The 18,894-nt window shown below is 44.8% G+C and overlaps 2 protein-coding genes and 2 non-coding genes across 10 annotated transcripts in view; 1 reads left to right on the forward strand and 3 right to left on the reverse strand.

The window, feature by feature from the left end:
* Nucleotides 1-18,894, forward strand: part of PASD1 (PAS domain containing repressor 1) — a 201,666-nt gene that overhangs the window by 89,733 nt on the left and 93,039 nt on the right. For all 7 annotated transcript variants that reach the window (XM_053201824.1, XM_015086633.3, XM_053201825.1 and 4 more), the window contains one exon: nucleotides 15,566-15,632. The gene's annotated coding sequence lies outside the window, so the exon portion shown is untranslated. The remainder of the gene's footprint in view (nucleotides 1-15,565; nucleotides 15,633-18,894) is intronic.
* Nucleotides 1,662-7,824, reverse strand: LOC128311468 (uncharacterized). The gene is given in 3 exon segments (XM_053201823.1): nucleotides 1,662-2,324; nucleotides 2,691-2,790; nucleotides 4,587-7,824. Coding segments are annotated over 3 exon segments (3,132 nt in total). The 5' UTR covers nucleotides 7,288-7,824; the 3' UTR covers nucleotides 1,662-1,993.
* LOC113597429 (U6 spliceosomal RNA) lies at nucleotides 15,909-16,013 on the reverse strand. Its single transcript, XR_003418196.1, has one exon. It is a non-coding gene; the product is annotated as a U6 spliceosomal RNA (small nuclear RNA).
* LOC113597427 (U6 spliceosomal RNA) lies at nucleotides 17,086-17,192 on the reverse strand. The gene has a single exon (XR_003418194.1). It is a non-coding gene; the product is annotated as a U6 spliceosomal RNA (small nuclear RNA).

Here is an 18,894-nt window from a genome sequence, read left to right on the forward strand (position 1 = left end):
AAAATAGTACGGTAATAAATTTCTCCTTGTTCTTCATAATGGAATGAACTCCTGTTTTGATCCTATGTATTCTCTCCTATTTTGAGGTTAGTTGCTTGACTCTGAATATCAGGGCAGAGGGTGATTCTCAGGCTGAAAGCCCATCCCAGGCGATGACAGAACTTCTTAACAGAGTCCTTCTCTTACCCAGAGCTGCACCTGTATAAGGGAGAAAATGTAATTTCTGGAGGAATCATAAATTCCTCCTGTTTTATAAAATTAAGCATTTAATTCTGCAGTCAAATAGGTAGCCAATTTATCTTACTCCAAAAGGTATTCACAATGATCACATTCAGAAACAAATACTGCCAACTGAAGTGCTTGCTCTAAAAAATAAAATAGTCCAGTTGTGTCTGAAGTACATAGCTTTGTTTTGCTTATTTCTCTGTATGTTCCAAAAGAAAGGGGAGCATTGAGGTGTGACGACACCAAGGCATCGAAAGGTGATTTTTTCCATTAAACTCCAGGGAATAGCTGGAAAGCATTTGACTCATGACTTTGAATGTACGTGGACCAAAATGGCCAGATTGGAGAGGTTTGGGCTTAGTGATGAGAAGGCCTGGGTACCCCTGCCCCAACATCAGTCAGTCATTGCATAGAGAAATCTATGCCTCTGAGTATGAGGAGCATGGCCTGGCACTTTTGGGGAGGGGAGAGAATTGGACACTTCTATCTGCCAGGAGCAGGTATAGGATCTCCTCCCCCTCCCCCAACCAAGCCAGGACCATTGTGTGCAAATTGGTTTTCAAATCAATTCACAGGTACCCAGATTCTTGAATGATTAGAATGAATTGGACAAAAAAAAATGCTCCTACTCCTCTTAAATTAACTGAAAGCTGTTTAGGTTAATGTAATTATGTTGTGGGGAAAGCACTTGGTTAATGGTGGTAAAACAAAAAAAAATTGTGATAAAAGTACAGCTTAACTCTTCTGGTTTTAGCCTCAATTAAAATGTCATTCAACACGCTCACATTCTTGGAACTGGGAACTGGTGAAAAGCTGATGGAGTAAGACACAAGTACTGCTTTCAGAGATCCCATAGGCTAGTGGGGAGATTATATCACAAAGTGCTTGTATTATGCTTGAATATGTGACAGCATCCTTGGAACAAGAGAGGAGGGAGTGACTGACTTCCCCTGGGGGGCCAATTGGACCATAGCACATCTTTCTCAAAGAAGAGGATTTAGATTAGGCTTTGAAGGATGAATTCCATATCCTTAGAAAGAGAAGCAGAGGGAAGGGCATAGATGAACAAAATCAAGGAGGACTGAAGAAGCATGGTATTTTCCAAAGCAGGAGGTGGCCAAGTGAGGGTGGTTGTCCTGAAGCCATAGAAGGAGGGTTGGGGTGTTATGCCCAGAATTCGTGATCCCCAAAGACCACTAGGGAGCCGAGTCCGATGCAAAAGCAAAGAGCCTTTATTCGAGCTAGCTCGAGCTCAATCCCCTACCTGCACCGACGCAGCGGTGAGATACCAGGGAAAGAGAGCGAGTTTCAAAAGGACAAAGGTTTTATTGGGGCCTGGGGGCAGTTGGTGAGGTATTGGCTATGGCCTCAGCCGACTGGCTGGGGAAGGGTCCTGGGGAAGGGTCGAGTCCTGTTAGGCAGGTGGGGGGGGGTTACTCAAGGGGAGGAGGTGTGGTCAAGGTGAAGGACACAGAACAAGATGGAGTCGGCTGGCGTAGGCCCGCCCTTTCATTCCCCCCTTGTCATGTAGCTTAGGGACCCAATCATGGGACCGGCTGCATTTATGGTGACAAGGGGAACAGAGTTTGGAGGTTTATGCAAAGTTCTGGGAACCAAGTGTCCCTGGGGTGGCTCTGGGATGTCTGATTAAGTATTGTCCCTGAGCTGGTGTCTATGATCTGCCAGGTGGTGTTTTGGGGGGTATGGGGACTCCCGGCAGCATGAGCAATGACAAGCAGAGTTAACAGAGTTACCAATATTAGGTAGGTCAAATGCGCTGTAGCTTGAGCTTGAGCGGGTTGTGTTGGTCCCGACTGATGGCCCATCGCGTGACAACGTCCTTCCGGATCGAGGAGGGGTCTGCTGGCTGAGCGTGGGTGTGATGGAACCAGGTCGCGATGCCGTCTACCTTGAGAGCGGTGGGGGTTGTCAACACCACGATGTAGGGTCCCTTCCAGCGTGGCTCAAGAGTCTCTCGGTGGTGCCTCTTGACGTAGACCCAGTCTCCCGGCCTGTACTGATGAGGTGTCGGGATCGGGCCAGCCTCGTAGATGGCACGGAGGCGCGGCCAAATGTCCTCGTGCGCCCTCTGGAGCCCGCTCAAGGAAAGAAAAAGTTCTTGATCTTTAAACTCAGCAATAAGTTCAGCTCGAAGGCTGGGAATAACAGGGGGTGGCCTGCCAAACATGATCTCGTAGGGAGTAAAACCCAGAGTGTAAGGAGTGTTTCTAACCCGGTAAAGGGCGTACGGTAGGAGAGTCACCCAGTCCCCGCCAGTCTCCATGGTTAATTTGGTAAGGGTCTCTTTTAGGGTTCTATTCATTCTTTCTACCTGTCCTGAGCTCTGGGGCCTATAAGCACAATGTAATTTCCAGTTCGCCCCCACCGCCTTGGCTACTGCCTGTGTTACCTGTGAGATAAAAGCTGGTCCATTGTCTGATCCTACCATAGCAGGAAAACCATACCTGGGTAAGATGTCTTCTAGTAGCTTCTTAGCCACCGTCTGAGCCGTTTCATGCTTGGTTGGGTATGCCTCCACCCAGCCAGAGAAGGTGTCTGTAAATACTAAAAGATATTTAAAACCATACTTTCCTGGTTTGACTTCAGTGAAGTCGACTTCCCATTGGGCTCCCGGTCTGGTGCCTCTGAGCCTGGTTCCTTTTTTATTTGATGTGGCCCTCGCGTTGGTGAGTTGGCAGGTCTTGCAGGCAGATACAACTGGCTCTATTTTGGTGTCCTGTTGGTGAATCTTAATTCCGGCATGTCGGATTAAGTCTTTTAATTTTCGGGCCCCCATGTGAGTAGACCGATGCATGTGCTCTAATATTGAGACTCCGAGCTGGTCTGGCAACACGAGCTCCTTGTTATGTGTATACCACCATCCCTTTATCTCCTGGGCCATAGGGAGTTTCTTGATCCGCTGTAACTCCTCCTGGGAGTATTTGGGCTGGTCTGGTAAAACTGGGTCTCCCGGGTCTGGTAGTTGTATGGTCATGGTGGGGACTGGAGTAAGGGCTACTGCCTTGGCTGCCTGGTCAGCCTTTCGATTACCTCTAGCTACTGGGTTATCAGCTTTTTGGTGCCCTTGGCAGTGGATAATGGCTAGCTTGGCAGGAAGCCATAAGGCTGTAAGCAGGTTAAGTATCTCCTGCATATTTTTTATAGTCCGTCCTTCTGCCGTCAGTAACCCCCTCTCCTGATAAATTGCCCCATGAATATGAGCTGTGGCAAATGCATAACGGCTGTCTGTGTAGATGTTAAGCCGTTTTCCAGCTCCCAGCATCAGCGCCTTGGTGAGGGCTATGAGCTCTGCTTGCTGGGCTGACGTTCCAGAGGGTAGAGCCTCCGCCCATGCGGTGTCCGTTTCGGTGACCACCGCTGCACCCGCATACCTGTGTCCGTCTCGCACAAAGCTGCTGCCATCAGTGAACCAAGTAGCCTCGGCATCGGGGAGGGGCCGGTCGGTCAGGTCCGTCCGGAATCCATGTACTTGTTCCAGGATTCCCGCACAGTCATGTAATGGAGCACCTAGGTCAGGGTTGCAGGATTGAGGGCTGCACTGGGGTGGAACCGCACCCGTGGAGGGTTGAGTAGGAGGCTCTGGTAATGAGTCATACGTGTATTGCTCATCCATCTATCCGGAGGCTGTTTCAGGACCCCTTCAATGGCGTGTGGGGTCGTGATCCAGATCTCCTGTCCTAGGGTCAGTTTGTCTGCATCCTTGACTAGGAGTGCTGTCGCCGCAATAATTCTTAGGCATGGCGGCCAGCCGGCAGCCACTGGGTCTAGTTTCTTAGACAGGTAAGCCACTGGACGGTTCCAGGGGCCTAAGGCTTGAGTTAGAACCCCTTTTGCTATTCCCTTATGTTCGTCTACAAAGAGGTGGAAGGGCTTTGTAATGTCTGGTAGGCCCAGGGCTGGGGCACTTAGGAGGGCCTTTTTTAACTGATTAAAGGCAGTTTCTTCTTTTTCAGCCCATTTAAATGTTTTCCCCTCTTTGGTAGCTTCATATAGGGGCCTGGCGATCTCAGCAAAACCTGGAACCCAGAGGCGGCAGTAGCCGGCTGATCCTAGGAATTCCCTCACTTCTCTTCGGGAGGTGGGAGTAGGGATCTTTAGGACAGTTTCTTTTCTGGCTTCTGATAACCGCCGCTGTCCGCCCTCCAAGATATATCCCAGGTAACTTACCCTGTCCCTGCATATCTGAGACTTCTTTGTGGATGCCCGGTATCCTAAGGCCCCCAGGGTAGCCAGCAGGTCCTGGGTCCCTCGCTCACAGTCTTTGGCCATGTCCACAGCAATCAGGATGTCATCTACATACTGTAGAAGGGTGAGGCCAGGGTGCTCCCTTCTGTACTCACCCAGGTCCTCGTGTAGTGCCTCGTCGAAGATGGTGGGTGAATTTTTGAATCCCTGAGGTAGCTGTGTCCAGGTGAGTTGCCCACTGTAGCCCTCCTCCGGATCATGCCACTCGAAGGCGAACAAGGGTTGGCTCTGGGGTGCCAGCGGCAGACTGAAGAAGGCGTCCTTTAAATCTAGTACAGTATACCAGACCCTGGAGGGCGCTAAGGAGCTCAAGAGAGTATATGGGTTGGGAACAGTTGGGTGTATGTCCGCGACCCTCTTATTTACTTCCCGGAGGTCTTGTATCAGTCGGTAGTCATTTGTGTGAGGCTTTTTGACCGGCAGTAAGGGGGTGTTCCAGGCAGACTGGCAAGGAACTAGTACCCCTAGGCTTCGTAGTCTCCGGATGTGTGGCTGGATCCCCTTCCGGGCCTCCTGAGACATGGGGTATTGTTTGATCCTTACCGGACTCTCTCCTGGCTTGAGCTCTACCAGGACTGGGGTCCTGTGAGCGGCTAGTCCCATCCCCCCTGTCTCTGCCCAAACCGAGGGGAATTCTCATAGCCATCTGTCTATATTATCCTCTCCCGGGAGCGCCTCCTGGTGGAGGAGGTATTCATCCTCCAGTTTCATGGTCAGGACCTGGATGGGGTGGCCCTTGCCATCGGTGACCTGAGGCCCCCCTTGTCTGAAAGTTATCTGAGCTCCAATCTTGGTCAGTAAGTCCCGTCCTAACAGTGGGTAGGGGCATTCTGGTATTACCATAAAGGAGTGGGATACCCGGCCCGTTCCCAAATCTACTGTTCTTCGGGTAGTCCATGAATACTGGCTCATACCAGTTGCCCCTTGTACCCAGGACTTCTTGCTGGCTAGTTTTCCTTGTGTGGTGCGGAGGACCGAATGTTGTGCTCCGGTGTCGACAAGGAAGTCAATAGGGGTCCCCTCCACTTTAAGAGTTACCCTGGGTTCGGGGAGAGGGTCCGAACCCTGACTCCCCTAATCACTTAGTTCATCCAGCTCTAGGACTTTTACTCGATCAGTCTTGCTTCCCTTCCCGCCAGCTCTTTTTGGACAATCTCGGGCCCAATGCCCTATCTCCTTGCAGTATGCGCACTGATCCTTCTGCAGCCTCTGCTTCCCCCCCTTGGTGCTTTTACCTTTTCTTGTGTCGTCTGCCAGCTGCCGGAGACGGCGGTCTCGTTCCTCGGGGAAGTCAGCAGTGGTAGCTAGTAGTATTCTGGCCAGGTCTCGAGTCTGCTTACTGCTGGCAGCCGCCATGGCGCGAGCCTGCTTGTCCTCAGGAGGCTCCCGGTTATTATACACCTTTTCGGCTACCACCAGTAAGTCCTGCAGACTTTTTTCTCCTAGTCTATCTATTTTCTGTAATTTTTTCCTAATGTCTATGGCCGATTGGTTTACAAAGGCCATGAGAACAGCTGCCTTGCTTTCTGGAGCCTCTGGATCCATGGGGGTGTAGGTACAGAATGCCTCCATGATCCGTTCTAAAAAGGCAGCCGGAGATTCATCTTTTCCCTGTTGTACATTTCCTACCTTGGCCAAATTGGTTGGCTTTCTAGCAGCCATTCGGAGACCCCCCATTAGAGTCTGGCGGTAGACCCGGAGCCTCTCCTTACCTTCTGCCGTGTTGAAATCCCACTGGGGCCGAGTTAAGGGGAAGGAGGCATCTATCTGAGCCTGGTTGGTGGTGGGATTCCCGTCTGCGCCTGGAACTAGTTTTCGGGCCCCACTGAGGATTCTTTCTCTTTCTTCAGTCGTGAACAGGACCTGTAAAAGCTGCTGGCAATCATCCCACGTGGGCTGATGGGTAAAAAGAACAGAGTCTAATAAATCAATAAGCCCTGCCGGTTTCTCGGAAAACTTAGGATTCTGAGCTTTCCAATTGTAGAGGTCACTAGTGGTGAAAGGCCAATAGTGATGGGGCTGATTCCCCTCCGCGTCTGGGGGTCCGGTGGCTCGCAGGGGCAGAATAGTGGAGTCGGCGGTGGAGGCGGATTGCCCCCTCTGAGCCCTTTGTCTGGTAAAGGGCGGGCTTCCCCCTGGAGCGTTTCAGCCTCCCGCTCTCGGAACAGCGTCTGCCTCCCCCCGAGGGGGAGGATGGTGTTCTTCCGGCATCCTAGAGGGGTTATACGGGGGAGGAAAAATTAATTCTTCTTCAGTACCCCCCTGTAGGACAGGGTAGAGGGGTGCTGAAGGCTGGGTAAGACTTTTCCTCTTCTCTGTCTCCTGCAAAGCAAGAATGGGTTTTGGCTCCGGAGGGAGCAGGGTTAGGAAGGGCTTAAGCCAAGAGGGTGGGTCTTCTACAAGGTCCTGCCAAGTGATAATGTAAGGGAGCTGATCAAGATGGCCCGCCTTAGGCTGAGAGATGATACTCCTGACTCGGTGGATGGTAGGGAGGTCGAAGGTCCCCTCGGGTGGCCATCCGACATTGAAAGTCGGCCACTCGCTAGAACAAAAAAACTGCAACCGACCCTTTCGGACTTCCACACTGAGGTTGTTAGCTCTTCCCCTCACATCCTTAAAGTGATCAATCATAATACTTAGAGGAGTAGTCTGAGTCTGTCCCATAACGTCCGTCCAGCAAGTCCACAGAACAAAACAGAGAAACACAAAAACAGACAAACAGAGGGCCCCTAGAAAGTCTTCCAACTCCATGGAAGCAAAACTGCAAGCTAGCTTAGACCTTTGAGGGGATCCCATGTCCCTCCAAAACCGATGAGGGGATTCCACGTCCCTCCAAAACCGATGAGGGGATTCCACGTCCCTCCAAAGACGACGGCCTCACGCCGACCAGCGGGAGCGACCCGCCTCGTCTCAGACCTTTGAGGGGATTCCACGTCCCTCCAGAAGGGAGAATCGGAACGTCTTCCGAAACTCCCGGCCCGTGGTCCTCCAGTGCGTCCACTTAGACCGCGTCGGGCACTACCAGAATTCCAGAAATGAGCTCACACAGAAAAGACAGAACAAACAGACACTAACCGTGGCCAGTCAGGCTCTCCGGGTCGGGGGTCCCTCGGGGTTCTTGGGGATCCTGGGCCGAGCCCCCAAATGTTATGCCCAGAATTCGTGATCCCCAAAGACCACTAGGGAGCCGAGTCCGATGCAAAAGCAAAGAGCCTTTATTCGAGCTAGCTCGAGCTCAATCCCCTACCTGCACCGACGCAGCGGTGAGATACCAGGGAAAGAGAGCGAGTTTCAAAAGGACAAAGGTTTTATTGGGGCCTGGGGGCAGTTGGTGAGGTATTGGCTATGGCCTCAGCCGATTGGCTGGGGAAGGGTCCTGGGGAAGGGTCGAGTCCTGTTAGGCAGGTGAGGGGGGGGTTACTCAAGGGGAGGAGGTGTGGTCAAGGTGAAGGACACAGAACAAGATGGAGTCGGCTGGCGTAGGCCCGCCCTTTCAGGGGAACCACAATCAGGTGGGTCAGTTTGAAGAGTTGTCTTTCATTTCTTGGACAGTAGGGAACAATGACAGGATTTTAACAAAGAGTATGATTCTAGATACTGTGAGGTGACCTGATCAGGTGGAGGCTGATGGTGCAGGTGGCAAAAGAATTCGCTCAAGGCAGAACAAAGGAGATAGCAGTTTAGTGAATACAGTGCAAGGGGGCAGCCGACAGGACAGCAAAGGAGAGATTATGTACCAGGAGGCAGTGGTGGGGGTCGTAGTGAAGGTGGGGAGGTGAGGAGGTATGAGAAAGTATGGAGTTTTCCTTTTTTGGTACTTGTGCCTGGTTGTAAGTAGCCCATTAGTCAGCTAGGGCTTATGGGTGTTTTGAGGTGGATCACCTGATGGGCCTGTTTGCATTCAGCCTAGTGGTCACCGAGGGCCCTTTTACCTTACTCCAGTTTCCATTGTTCAAGCCTGTTGCCTAAAAGTGACCTTTACAGATAGTACATCTGATTCAGAGATAGACCATCGGGACTTTCTGTGATGGATTGGATTTGGGTGAGGGTTATGCAGAGCAGGCTGCTAAGAATGACTACACAGCTTTCTGTCTTATGTGACTAGTTCCACTTACTGAGATGGGGAGTGCCGAAGCACGAGCAGTTTGGGCAAATTTAGAACCTGAGTGTGAGGTATTATTGGTGGAACATCTAGGAAGCAAGCATCCAGGGTCCGAGCTCAAGGGAACCGTCTGGGCTGGAAATAAAGACCCAGAGTCATGGAGGTTTCCCTTTGGCAGAGGCTTCTGTGGACTATTGGCACCTCTTTATGGCTCTGGTGTGGGGAAATTGAGGCATGCCTTCCCACTCCAGCCATAAAAAGCTGCTCTGTCCCCTGTCATGCCCATATAACTTATGCTGGATCTGAATGTTGATAAAAGCAAGCTATGTGTGACAAAGGTTCCCACTGGGTTTTCAAGGTGATGATCCCAGAACATCAGTCCCTTGAAAGACAAGAGTTAAATAGTTCTCAGGTTTTTTTAAATAGGGTATGTAAACTGCCTTTGAAGTAGGCCTCCCAGTTCACACTCTGCAGAGAAACTACCTTTTCCCTTTGTCCTTTATCAAGAGTGTAAGATCTCTATAAGGCTTTTCCCAAACACTGCATCAGCATTAAATTGACTTACAAATGTTGTTTATGAGGAATAGAATATTGTTCTTATTATTTGATGCGCATTTGTGGAGTATGTGTCCTGACTTGAGTTTAGCTAATGTCACGCTAGGGAAGGATGCTTTGGAGGTTGATGAGTTTTTCTTCTGATTCTATTTCTCACAATTAAGCACACTGTTTAAGTAACAGGTTGTTCTTTGATTATAGAGTGTTCATGGCCACTAATAAATGTACCTCTGGGTACATAATAAGTTGTACCTCTGGGAGGACAGGGAGCTAAGGGTCAGCCTTTTATATGCTAATACCTGAGATAAAAGCACACTAGATATTACTCAAATCAAACTAATATTTAGCTTTGGAAATTAAAGCATAAATTCATGAATTTGATTAGTATTCTCTCTGCATTGATATTTAACCATAATATATGTATGCACACAGTCTTCCAAGATTTTTTCTTTTTTGACCATGTTCATTTTACTTGCTGCAGTATTTCTTGAATTCATGAATGCTATTGCTTTTCAGGAGAAAGCCATCCAAGAGGTATTGTACTCTCAGTGTATCTTTATGCTACTTGTATCCTTGTTTAAGTGAACTTTAACTTTCAAGGTTAAGGCGAACCTTATCATTTGGAGCACTCACCAAATACATGGGTGTGCAGTGCAACTTCGACTTTTCATGGAACCTGCCCTCCTTTATGGTATCTGATCTTCCTGAAAGGACCTTATGGGGTCAGGAATTCAGGGCTTAGCCCCATTTCACAGGTGATCAGAGAGGCCATATGACTTGCTTAAGGTCACATGGCTAGCACAGAACCGGGACTAGGTCCTAAGCATTCTGACTTCAAAAATACCATTGATTTCCACTAGTTTTGCAACCTCCCCTAGTTAAGCCATTGGATTAATAATTTTTAAAGTGTGAATTAAAGCAAGTATTTTTTTTTTTTAGCTTGCTAGCCTCTAACTTAAGGTATCCCATTTAGGAGAATGAACTTGTAAGTCAGCTGTTTCCTCATAGGAAGCAATAAGTGTCTCCCTTAATATAGGTGAAAAGTTGTGAAAGCTTCACTGTCCTCCTCAGGATGTGTCAAACCTACTTTGAAGCATTCATGCGTACTCTGCAGATAAGACTTCATAAAGGCTGCTTACTGTTTGCCTTTTCTAGTATGAGCTCCATTTGCATTGATCTCAAGAAACCTAGGTGTGAGCTGTGCTGTATGGTGTGGACCACACAGTGCTTGGAAATGAGAAAGCTTCTTTCTTTCTTTCTTTCTTTCTTTCTTTCTTTCTTTCTTTCTTTCTTTTAAATATATGAAATTTATTGTCAAATTGGTTTCCATACAACACCCAGTGCTCATCCCAAAAGATGCCCTCTTCAATACCCATCACCCACCCTCCCCTCCCTCCCACCACCCCCCCCCCCCACAGCCCTCAGTTTGTTCTCAGGAAATGAAAAAGCTTTAAAGTAACAGGCAGGACTTTGGGAAATTGAGACGTTTGCACTAAACGATTACACTTTGAGGTGAAATTCACAAACAAAGTCAATCAATGTGAAAAATCTGGAAATTCAGTGAAAGCTGTTTCATCTTTCTCTATATTCCATAACAAACAAGTTGGAACCTTTGGTAGGAAGTTCCAACATATGTGATCACAGAAAGCATTTGAAGTATATCAAACAGATAGGCTTTTGTAGTTTTCAGTAAGGGCATTTGCAGAGCCTCACTTTAATGTGGCTGTGTCTTAACCATCAGCATTAAGAAAAGGAACTGGGCGGGAGTGGGGGCTGGGAGTGAGGTTTGCAGGAGGGGCCTTTGGCATTGGTGAAGCCAAGAGTCAGCAACAATTAGGGATATCATTTAAGTGAGTAGGTCTGCAATCTTTCATTCGGGAAATGGAGGGTTTCTTTGGCCCCTCTTCTAATTTGAGAATCATGTGGCTAACAAATTGGGAAACTTTTTACCAAAATGGTGTGTGTGTGTGTGTGTGTGTGTGTGTGTGTATAATATACATATTTACATATGTATATTATATATACTTGATATATTTATATAAATATATATTTGATCACTCATGTGATATTGGCACATAATTCATATATTGATCTTAAATTATTTTTGTTGCATGTGGGTTTTCATTCATGGAAATGGCCGCCTTAAAAAATTATTCAACAGATTCTTGGAGACAACTTCCCTATTTTTTTTGATAAGGCAGTCTAAGGTCTATGGAAGAGTGGAATAAGGTTGAGGAGAACTGGAGGTTAGGTTGGGAAATACCTTAAGATAAGGGGGTTAAAATAAGTTAGGAGAAACCATCTAACTTCTAAAGGGCTTGTTCCTTAGTTGGAAAATAGGGATCAGTTAGACTTGCCTTGGGAAAAAACTGTATTTACAGAGTTCTCACAGTTACATAAAAAAGATTGGGAAGAAATCATACAAAATGGCAATATTTGTCCCGGGGTGGTAGAATTGTGTTTGCATAGTTTGTTCCATTTTGTAAATTTAACACTCTTAAAAATAAGAGAAATAAACTGAATTTCTTTTTAAAAAGGAAATCTCAGAAGGAACAAGAAGGCTGGCTCTTTCTCAGCATTCTAATGGGAAATGATTATAGTGTTCTACAAAGCTAGCGAAGGGGCTACATGTGATGAAAGGTTTTGGATGTCTTTTGGCAGGATTGTAGGGAAGGACTTTCCTGGTGCTTCTGGATCCTATAGCTCCTTTCTGATGTGAAGGTGGCCTGGGGAACTTTGTCTTGAGTGGTGAACACCCAGCATGCAGCCAGGAGCACTAGCAGTGGGCACTCCGTTACAGAGCACCTTTTGGGTCTGGGGCTAACAATTGTCCTGCCTCTTATTCGGTAAGCTGTGGGGCTTGTGGGCTGCCAGCTGCCTTGGCTTTACCAAAAGGAGGCGGTTCATTCGTTCTTTTACTGTGGATTGTCCGCTGAATAAAGCAGCCTACCACAGCCTCTGGAACAAAAGCTCTCCATTAGGATTACACTGCCAGGTTGGAGAATGGCCTTTTCAACACTGTATAGCCTCACATAGGGCCTGTGCTCAGCTAACCACCTTTATGCAAATCCATTTTCTTTGTCCAAAGCCCCCCCCCCCCCTCTGTGACAGAGACCAGCTAAGCCTTTCTGGGCAGATAGGCTCTGTGCAGGGCTGGGTGGGAGATCTCCCAGGTTAGGTGCTCCTAGGAAAAAAAGCTAATTGAAATGGTTTTGTAAATGCCATTGCTAATACATTGACCACTGGCAAAAACTTCTTATGATTAAGATACTGACAAAGAACAAATTATTCCTCAAGTGGAACAGATTAAAGTGGCATAGAGTTTGGCAGTGCTGAAATTGTTGTTCTTTGACGTTATGCAAAATATATTATGTCTTTATTTCTTGTTTCTAGTTCTCTTCATTCCTTTTCTGATCCTGGCCTTCCTTGTTTTTGTCTGGAGTAAAGAAGCTACTGCTTACTCCCTCCATCTTTCTAGTTGAATATTTTTGAGATTTTATCTTCTCCTTAAATCACTTCCTTAGGGCACTCCAATGATTAGTCAGATTTTAAATACTCTCTCCGGACATGTCTTGTAGAATTGTGGACTCTCCCAAGCTGGAAGAGATCTCTAAGTCATCTGTCCAAATATCTCTCATGTCTGTGTGGTCAAATTGATCATTCTTGTCAAAAAGAGGTGGGTTTTCTTGCATGTTTCATTGATGCCTAAACCTGCAAGAGAACCTGGTGAATTTTCTCTCTAGACTCTTCTCTAACCCAGTTTCCCTTTAGTAAAAGACAACTCTGACCTTGTGACCTTCAACCACTCCAACCTGCACTGCCCCCAGGCCCATTATGATAGATAGTATCACATCTTCCTCTTAGCTTACCCTTTGTCCCTTCTCTTATTAGTCTGCCTCTGCTAAAGTATGTCTGAAATCCACCCTTTTGCAACTTTCTTCTCTTCCTTCCACAACTGCCTTCTAAACTCCAGCCTTTCCTCAGTCTGCCTGCTTGAGTCCCCTGCATCATCTCACTTAGAGTTGATTTGATCTTGGTAGTCACTTTCTCAGAAATTTGCAGTAGTGTCCAGCTATCTTACAAATTAAATAAAAATGTTAATGTCTTCAGGTAGACAACCCAGCCTGTCTGACCACATTGATTTTCCCGTTTGATTCTTAGACTCTTCAACATTCCAACTACTTAATTTTTAGAGAATTCTTTTGACAGTTATGTAGCTTTTCTTTGAAATAGTAATAATTGTGATTTTCTGTAGTTCTTTTAGCTTTAAGGGCTGATAACAGCAACAGCAGCAGTAGCAGTGACACTAACTGGCACAGTGCCTTGCCCATAGTGGATAACTATTTGGGACCTGAACAACTGAGCAAATAAATGGAAGCACTGGAAATCACTGTAGACACCCTGATTTTCCCAGAAACTAGAAGTGTAGGACTCAGATTCCTGAAAACACAATTCTTGCTCCCTTGGTAGCTTCCTATGTAGTCAAGTAGAATGGACCTTACCAAATATGGACTAAGAATGGCCTAAAATATTTCAATATAATCTGTAAGTAATACTTTCATGTTCTTGTCTCAAATTTGGTATTTCTGTAATTTTATGTATGTTAATCTTCCAGTTTAGAAAGTTCTGCTATGAAGTGTTCCAGTATCATATTCTTTGTTTTCTTTCACCAGTTGGCTGTTTTATCTTATTTTTATTAGAGAAAGAGAGACAGAGAGAGAGAGAGAGAGAGAGAGAGAGAGAGAGAGAGAGAGAGAATCCCAAGCAGATCCCAAGCAGGTTCCATGAGTGTGGAGCCTGCCATGGGGCTCTATCCCATGACCCTGAGATCATGATCTGAGCTGAAATCAAGAGTTAGACTATCAACTGACTGAGCCACCTAGGCGCCCCACCTATCAGATTCTTAATTAAAGGATTCACTAAGACCTCTTTCAATGGTTCACTTAAAATATACTTTTATGTAAAGAGAGGGCTCCACATATGAAGTCATCTCTCCTACTTTCTTTCCTACATATTTTTCTATATCCTTAGTCATTCTTTTCTTGAACTCTAGGGTCTCTGGAGAAATAGCAAGCTCTTGCCACAATCCTCACCCAGCTGAATGTGATTTATTATTCACAGTTTTACAGGCTAGGTTCAGACAGCCATGAGTTGTTGAGAGGAACTAATCCTGTTCCCCCATGGAGGGGAGAGACTGGCAACACATGACTTTCATACAGTGCCAACTAGGGCAGGTGCCATCAGGGGTACTGGAGAGAGGATCAGAAAATCACTCTTGGAGAAGGTGCTTTGGGGAATGTGTCTTTGAAAGATACATGCGGCTTCAATCAGTGAAGACACAGGGAAGGGCATTCCAGGAAGGGAGACTGTCGTTGAGCAAAGGGTGGGTGTCAGGCAATGAAGAGCATGTGTCTGGGTAGTGGCAAGTACTTCCTGGCACTCAGAAGATGTAAACAGTGGTGTGGCTCATGGTTCCTTCAGTGCATGCTTTTAGCACTTCTACTCTGTGCCAGATGCTGGGTACAGGGAGGAGTGAGACCAGATTCTAGCCTTGTGCTCATACTCCAGTGTTGGGGGGGACCAACAAGAGCTCAAATAGCAATTAGGCACCCTAGAAAGTGGCCAGTGCCCTGAGAGAGTAGTGGACAGTGAACAGCTTGGGGCTCATGGAGGAGGAATCTGAGAAGAACATGCATAAGAGAGCATTCTACATGATTCTGGGAAAATGATATCTTTTTGGATCCAAACTTATATATCCAGATATCCAGATGCCTTCAAGTCTCATAAAGGCTGTGGAGTATGTTTGCCAAACATCAGAAACAGATTTCTATTTTGGGAACATACTGTTTGGCTGCAGCGTTGGTACTGCCCAAATGGTGCACCTCTCAGAGAAGGTGGGAATACTGCTTGCTTAACATGAAGCAAGTCCATAACACCAGTTAGAAGAAATCCTTGAACATCAACACTTCATTATCTATGAACCAAGTTAAGAATTACATGTAATTTTTTTTAATTGTACACGAAGGAGAGTTTGCATAGAAACAAATCTTAATATCACCTCTAGAGGTCATATCAGGGTCACTGGACGAGATAGCATCAGAAAGCTCAGTCCCTTTGGTCAAGCAGGCTGCCATGGTGATTGAAGAGGGCTGGAATTAGGAGGAAGGAAATTTGACTTTATGTGGAAGCTAGAAACAGTTTAAGAACCTTCTTGAGTGAGGAACAATCCTACTTTCTCCACCCCAAAGCATTGTTATGAGAATCATAACACTGTATGGAAAAGTCAGTTCTAACCTGGAAAGTCTTGGTAGTTGAAAAAGGCTCTCTGTATTTTAAATGTGCAGTTACATAATAATTGACTTCCCTTGTGTTGCTAGAAGGACTATTTTTGATCTAGAAACATTTCTTTCTTTGCAGGTCATCTGGATAGACCATCCACTGTCCATAAACAACATCCATCAGTTTCTTCACTTCTTGTTCTTGGGTAAGAAAACAGTTTTTATCTTTTAGACTTTTCTTTTTAGACTTACCTTTTATATTTTACAGTGCACTTGTAATCCAGTGGAAGTAAGAGTCCTCTGTGCTTTGAAACTGATCGGCAAGTCATGTGATTGGGAAAAATCTAAGTAATGAGTTGCATTTTTAAATAATAATAACACCTGAATTAATCAATAATTCATACAATCAAGACATGCTCAGTCAGGATTAAAGCACAGGTCAAGATGTAACATCATGTAATCACAGTGGATGCTTTTTTTGTTTTCATATGGAACGCTTCACGAATTTTCATGTCACCCTTGTACAGGGGACATGCTAATCTCTGTAATTGTTCCAGTTTTAGCATATGTGTTGCTGAAGTAAGCACCACAGTCCAATTCTTAACACTAGTGAATTGAATGCATGTGAAATTGGATAGCACAAAAAAAAATCTGTTTATAGATGTCCTTGATTTTCACCAGCTACAGATTTAAACTCAACTCATATTTTATCTTAAGAGATTCTACTTGGTCACTCTAAATGTAGCACTCTACCCATTTCCCTGAGAGAATTGTAAAGTGAAGTGAAGGAAAGAAAAGATATTTTTGGTTTTGATAAATTGTAGGTTTTAGATTGAGGGGTGTGTGTGTGTCTGTGTGTGTGTGTGTGTGTGTGTGTGTGTGCTCACACATATGCACATGCAAAGTCAGTTGGAGAACAAATACAACCAGAACTGAACTTGAATGTTAATTTTTTTGCATTTGATTTTATATTTATATAGGTATGTATATGATCATATTCTCTCATAAATGAAAACTCAACCTACATATTTTCCTTGTGCTGTGTGATTATATAAAATAAAATGTAATATATATTTATTGCAATGAATGTAATTTGGTGTTTAGGTTCTCTGGGAACTTTGATACTTCTGTAATGAAAAAGTGAACAGATATAGAAAGTCTGTTTATAAATCTTAGAATGTAACCATTATACTCATTCTCACCCATTTATTTCAAAAGGGGTATTTCCCCAGGCATGCAGATGGTTAGTTCCACAAATATATTTTCAAAAATTGCATGGAACTTACATGTCTCATATGCCAAATTGTTCATTTTATAAAAACATCCCAATAGAAACACAAATTGTCCTTTGGAGTCTTGAAATTCCACAATGGAAATATTTCCTTAGTATAGGAATTCCACTGTGGTGGTACACCTGGTGAACAGATTTTACCTTGTTTCTGGCTTCAAAATTACTTAGATGTTAGAGATTAAGGGCATATTAATTTGTGGCTCATACTGTTTGCATGAAAGAGAACATTTTCTTACATAGGTAATTCTGAGAGTGACACATTTGTAATGAATAATAATTGTGATTCTTGGTTTTTTCCTGTTAGAAGAACGTCTTTTCTGTTTTCCTTCTTTAAAATTTCAGCTTTATTGAAATATATTTCACCTATAAAAATTATGGAGTGCTTCGTGAAGTTGGCTGTCATCCTTGCATAAGGGCCATGCCAATCTTCTCTGTATCATTTCAATTTTACTATGTGTGCTGCCAAAGTGAGCACTGCTTTCCACTCTTCTTTAAGAGAAAGGTTAGGTGTGAGCCCTTTATCCCTAGAGTTGTGCCCAGGTTTTTGGGCAGGCTGTGTTGGGGATATTTGGGGGAGAATTTCAGACTAAAACCCATGAACCAGCTAGAAATGACCTCTGTAGTTAACCACATTCGTTTTCCCCTGGACCCTTCATAACAGTTTGGGGGGGTGGATCCCAGACTGTTATTTATATCCCAGATATCATTCAACATTTATTGTTAAGTTTTCAAAGTTTCCTTTCTGTCATTTGTAAGCTAAAATGCATCTTGTCATTGAAGGTGCTTGAGGATGGAAAATAAAGCAAACCAAAGACTCAGTGAAGTCATCTTGGCGATTCCCAGTGCTCCTAAAACCTATGAAAAGCCCTGAGATGTCTTGTAGTAAAAAAATCAGTTTCACTATATTTAACTCAGCATTTTCCAAATGTACACAACCAAGTAACACTTCATTTTTGTATTTGCTTCATACTTATTAACATCCTTTGGTGTTGTGTTCTGTGGGAGCAATGACCTTTAGGAAGGTCTGGGTTAATCGTATTAGGCCATTTAACAGATGTGAGCAATGGCATCTGAGCCTTGTATTCTTGAACTCCCCAGGAATAAGATTTACTTGCCATCTGTGAGCAAGAAGATTAGTAGCAATTAATTGCAACTTCAAACTTCCTAGGACAACTGGCCATGAATGTTTGCATTGATTTAGGATCCAGCAGGTTTGAAGGTAACAAAAACTCCTGTGGTATCTCTAGTAGGTTCAGAAACTGGGCTTCTAGGCTTAGCACTTTCTCTGCTTCAGAGGTGATAGAAAAATATGACCAGCCCCTAAAACAAAGAATTACATTTGTTGGCACAGTCCCCTCTACTCTTAGGTGCTATTGCACAGGGATGACAGTTGCCAGAGATTTCTCCTCCTCTTCCTCTGCACTGCATGGCTTAAAGAGGGTGGACTTTGGTAATCATGTCCATGTCCTTGGGAGAGGAAGTGTGGGGAACAGCATCACACCTGTGACAACAGAGAGTTTATTTCCCTCCCAAGGAAGCTTGGAGGATATGTTACTTCAGAGAAGAGTTAAAGAAAAGAGTTTCAGAATACATTATTTGATTTTTTTTTTCTTTTTGAAGAATCATCTATTGAGCCATTAGGGTCACAGACTAAATCCAATTCCATGTTTCTGAGAACCCATCTTTTTCCATGGTAGAAAATTGAGTTTGCATGTGGTTTGACAAATTCACTTTTCTTTAAAGAAACAGTAAAAAGTAATCTTCCCATTCTGCAAAAATTTTGAAATCCTTGGTATCAGGTTTCAGTTAGTTTTCTTTTCAATGAATATGATTGGAATTTTATTTAATATGTAATTTTAAAAGGTCACTGTTTTTATAGCATATAAGGTAGATCTAACATGGATAGTTTCATAGCAAATATTTATTTTATGAGCCAGTAAAGGCTCATAATTAAAAACCTTGAAATTTTGGGGTGCCTGAGTGGCTCAGTCAGGCATCCAGCTCTTGATTTCAGTTCAGGTCGTGATCTCATGGAACTGAGATCGAGCCCCATCTTGGGATTCTCTGGATTCTTTCTTTCCCTCTCCCTCTGCTCCTCTGCCTGCACACACACACTTTCTCTCTCTCTCTCTCTGTCTTTCTCTCTGTCTCTTTATCAAAAAAAAAAAAAAAGAAAC

The sequence above is a fragment of the Acinonyx jubatus genome, chromosome X (assembly GCF_027475565.1).
Source record: "Acinonyx jubatus isolate Ajub_Pintada_27869175 chromosome X, VMU_Ajub_asm_v1.0, whole genome shotgun sequence".
NCBI lineage: Eukaryota > Metazoa > Chordata > Mammalia > Carnivora > Felidae > Acinonyx > Acinonyx jubatus.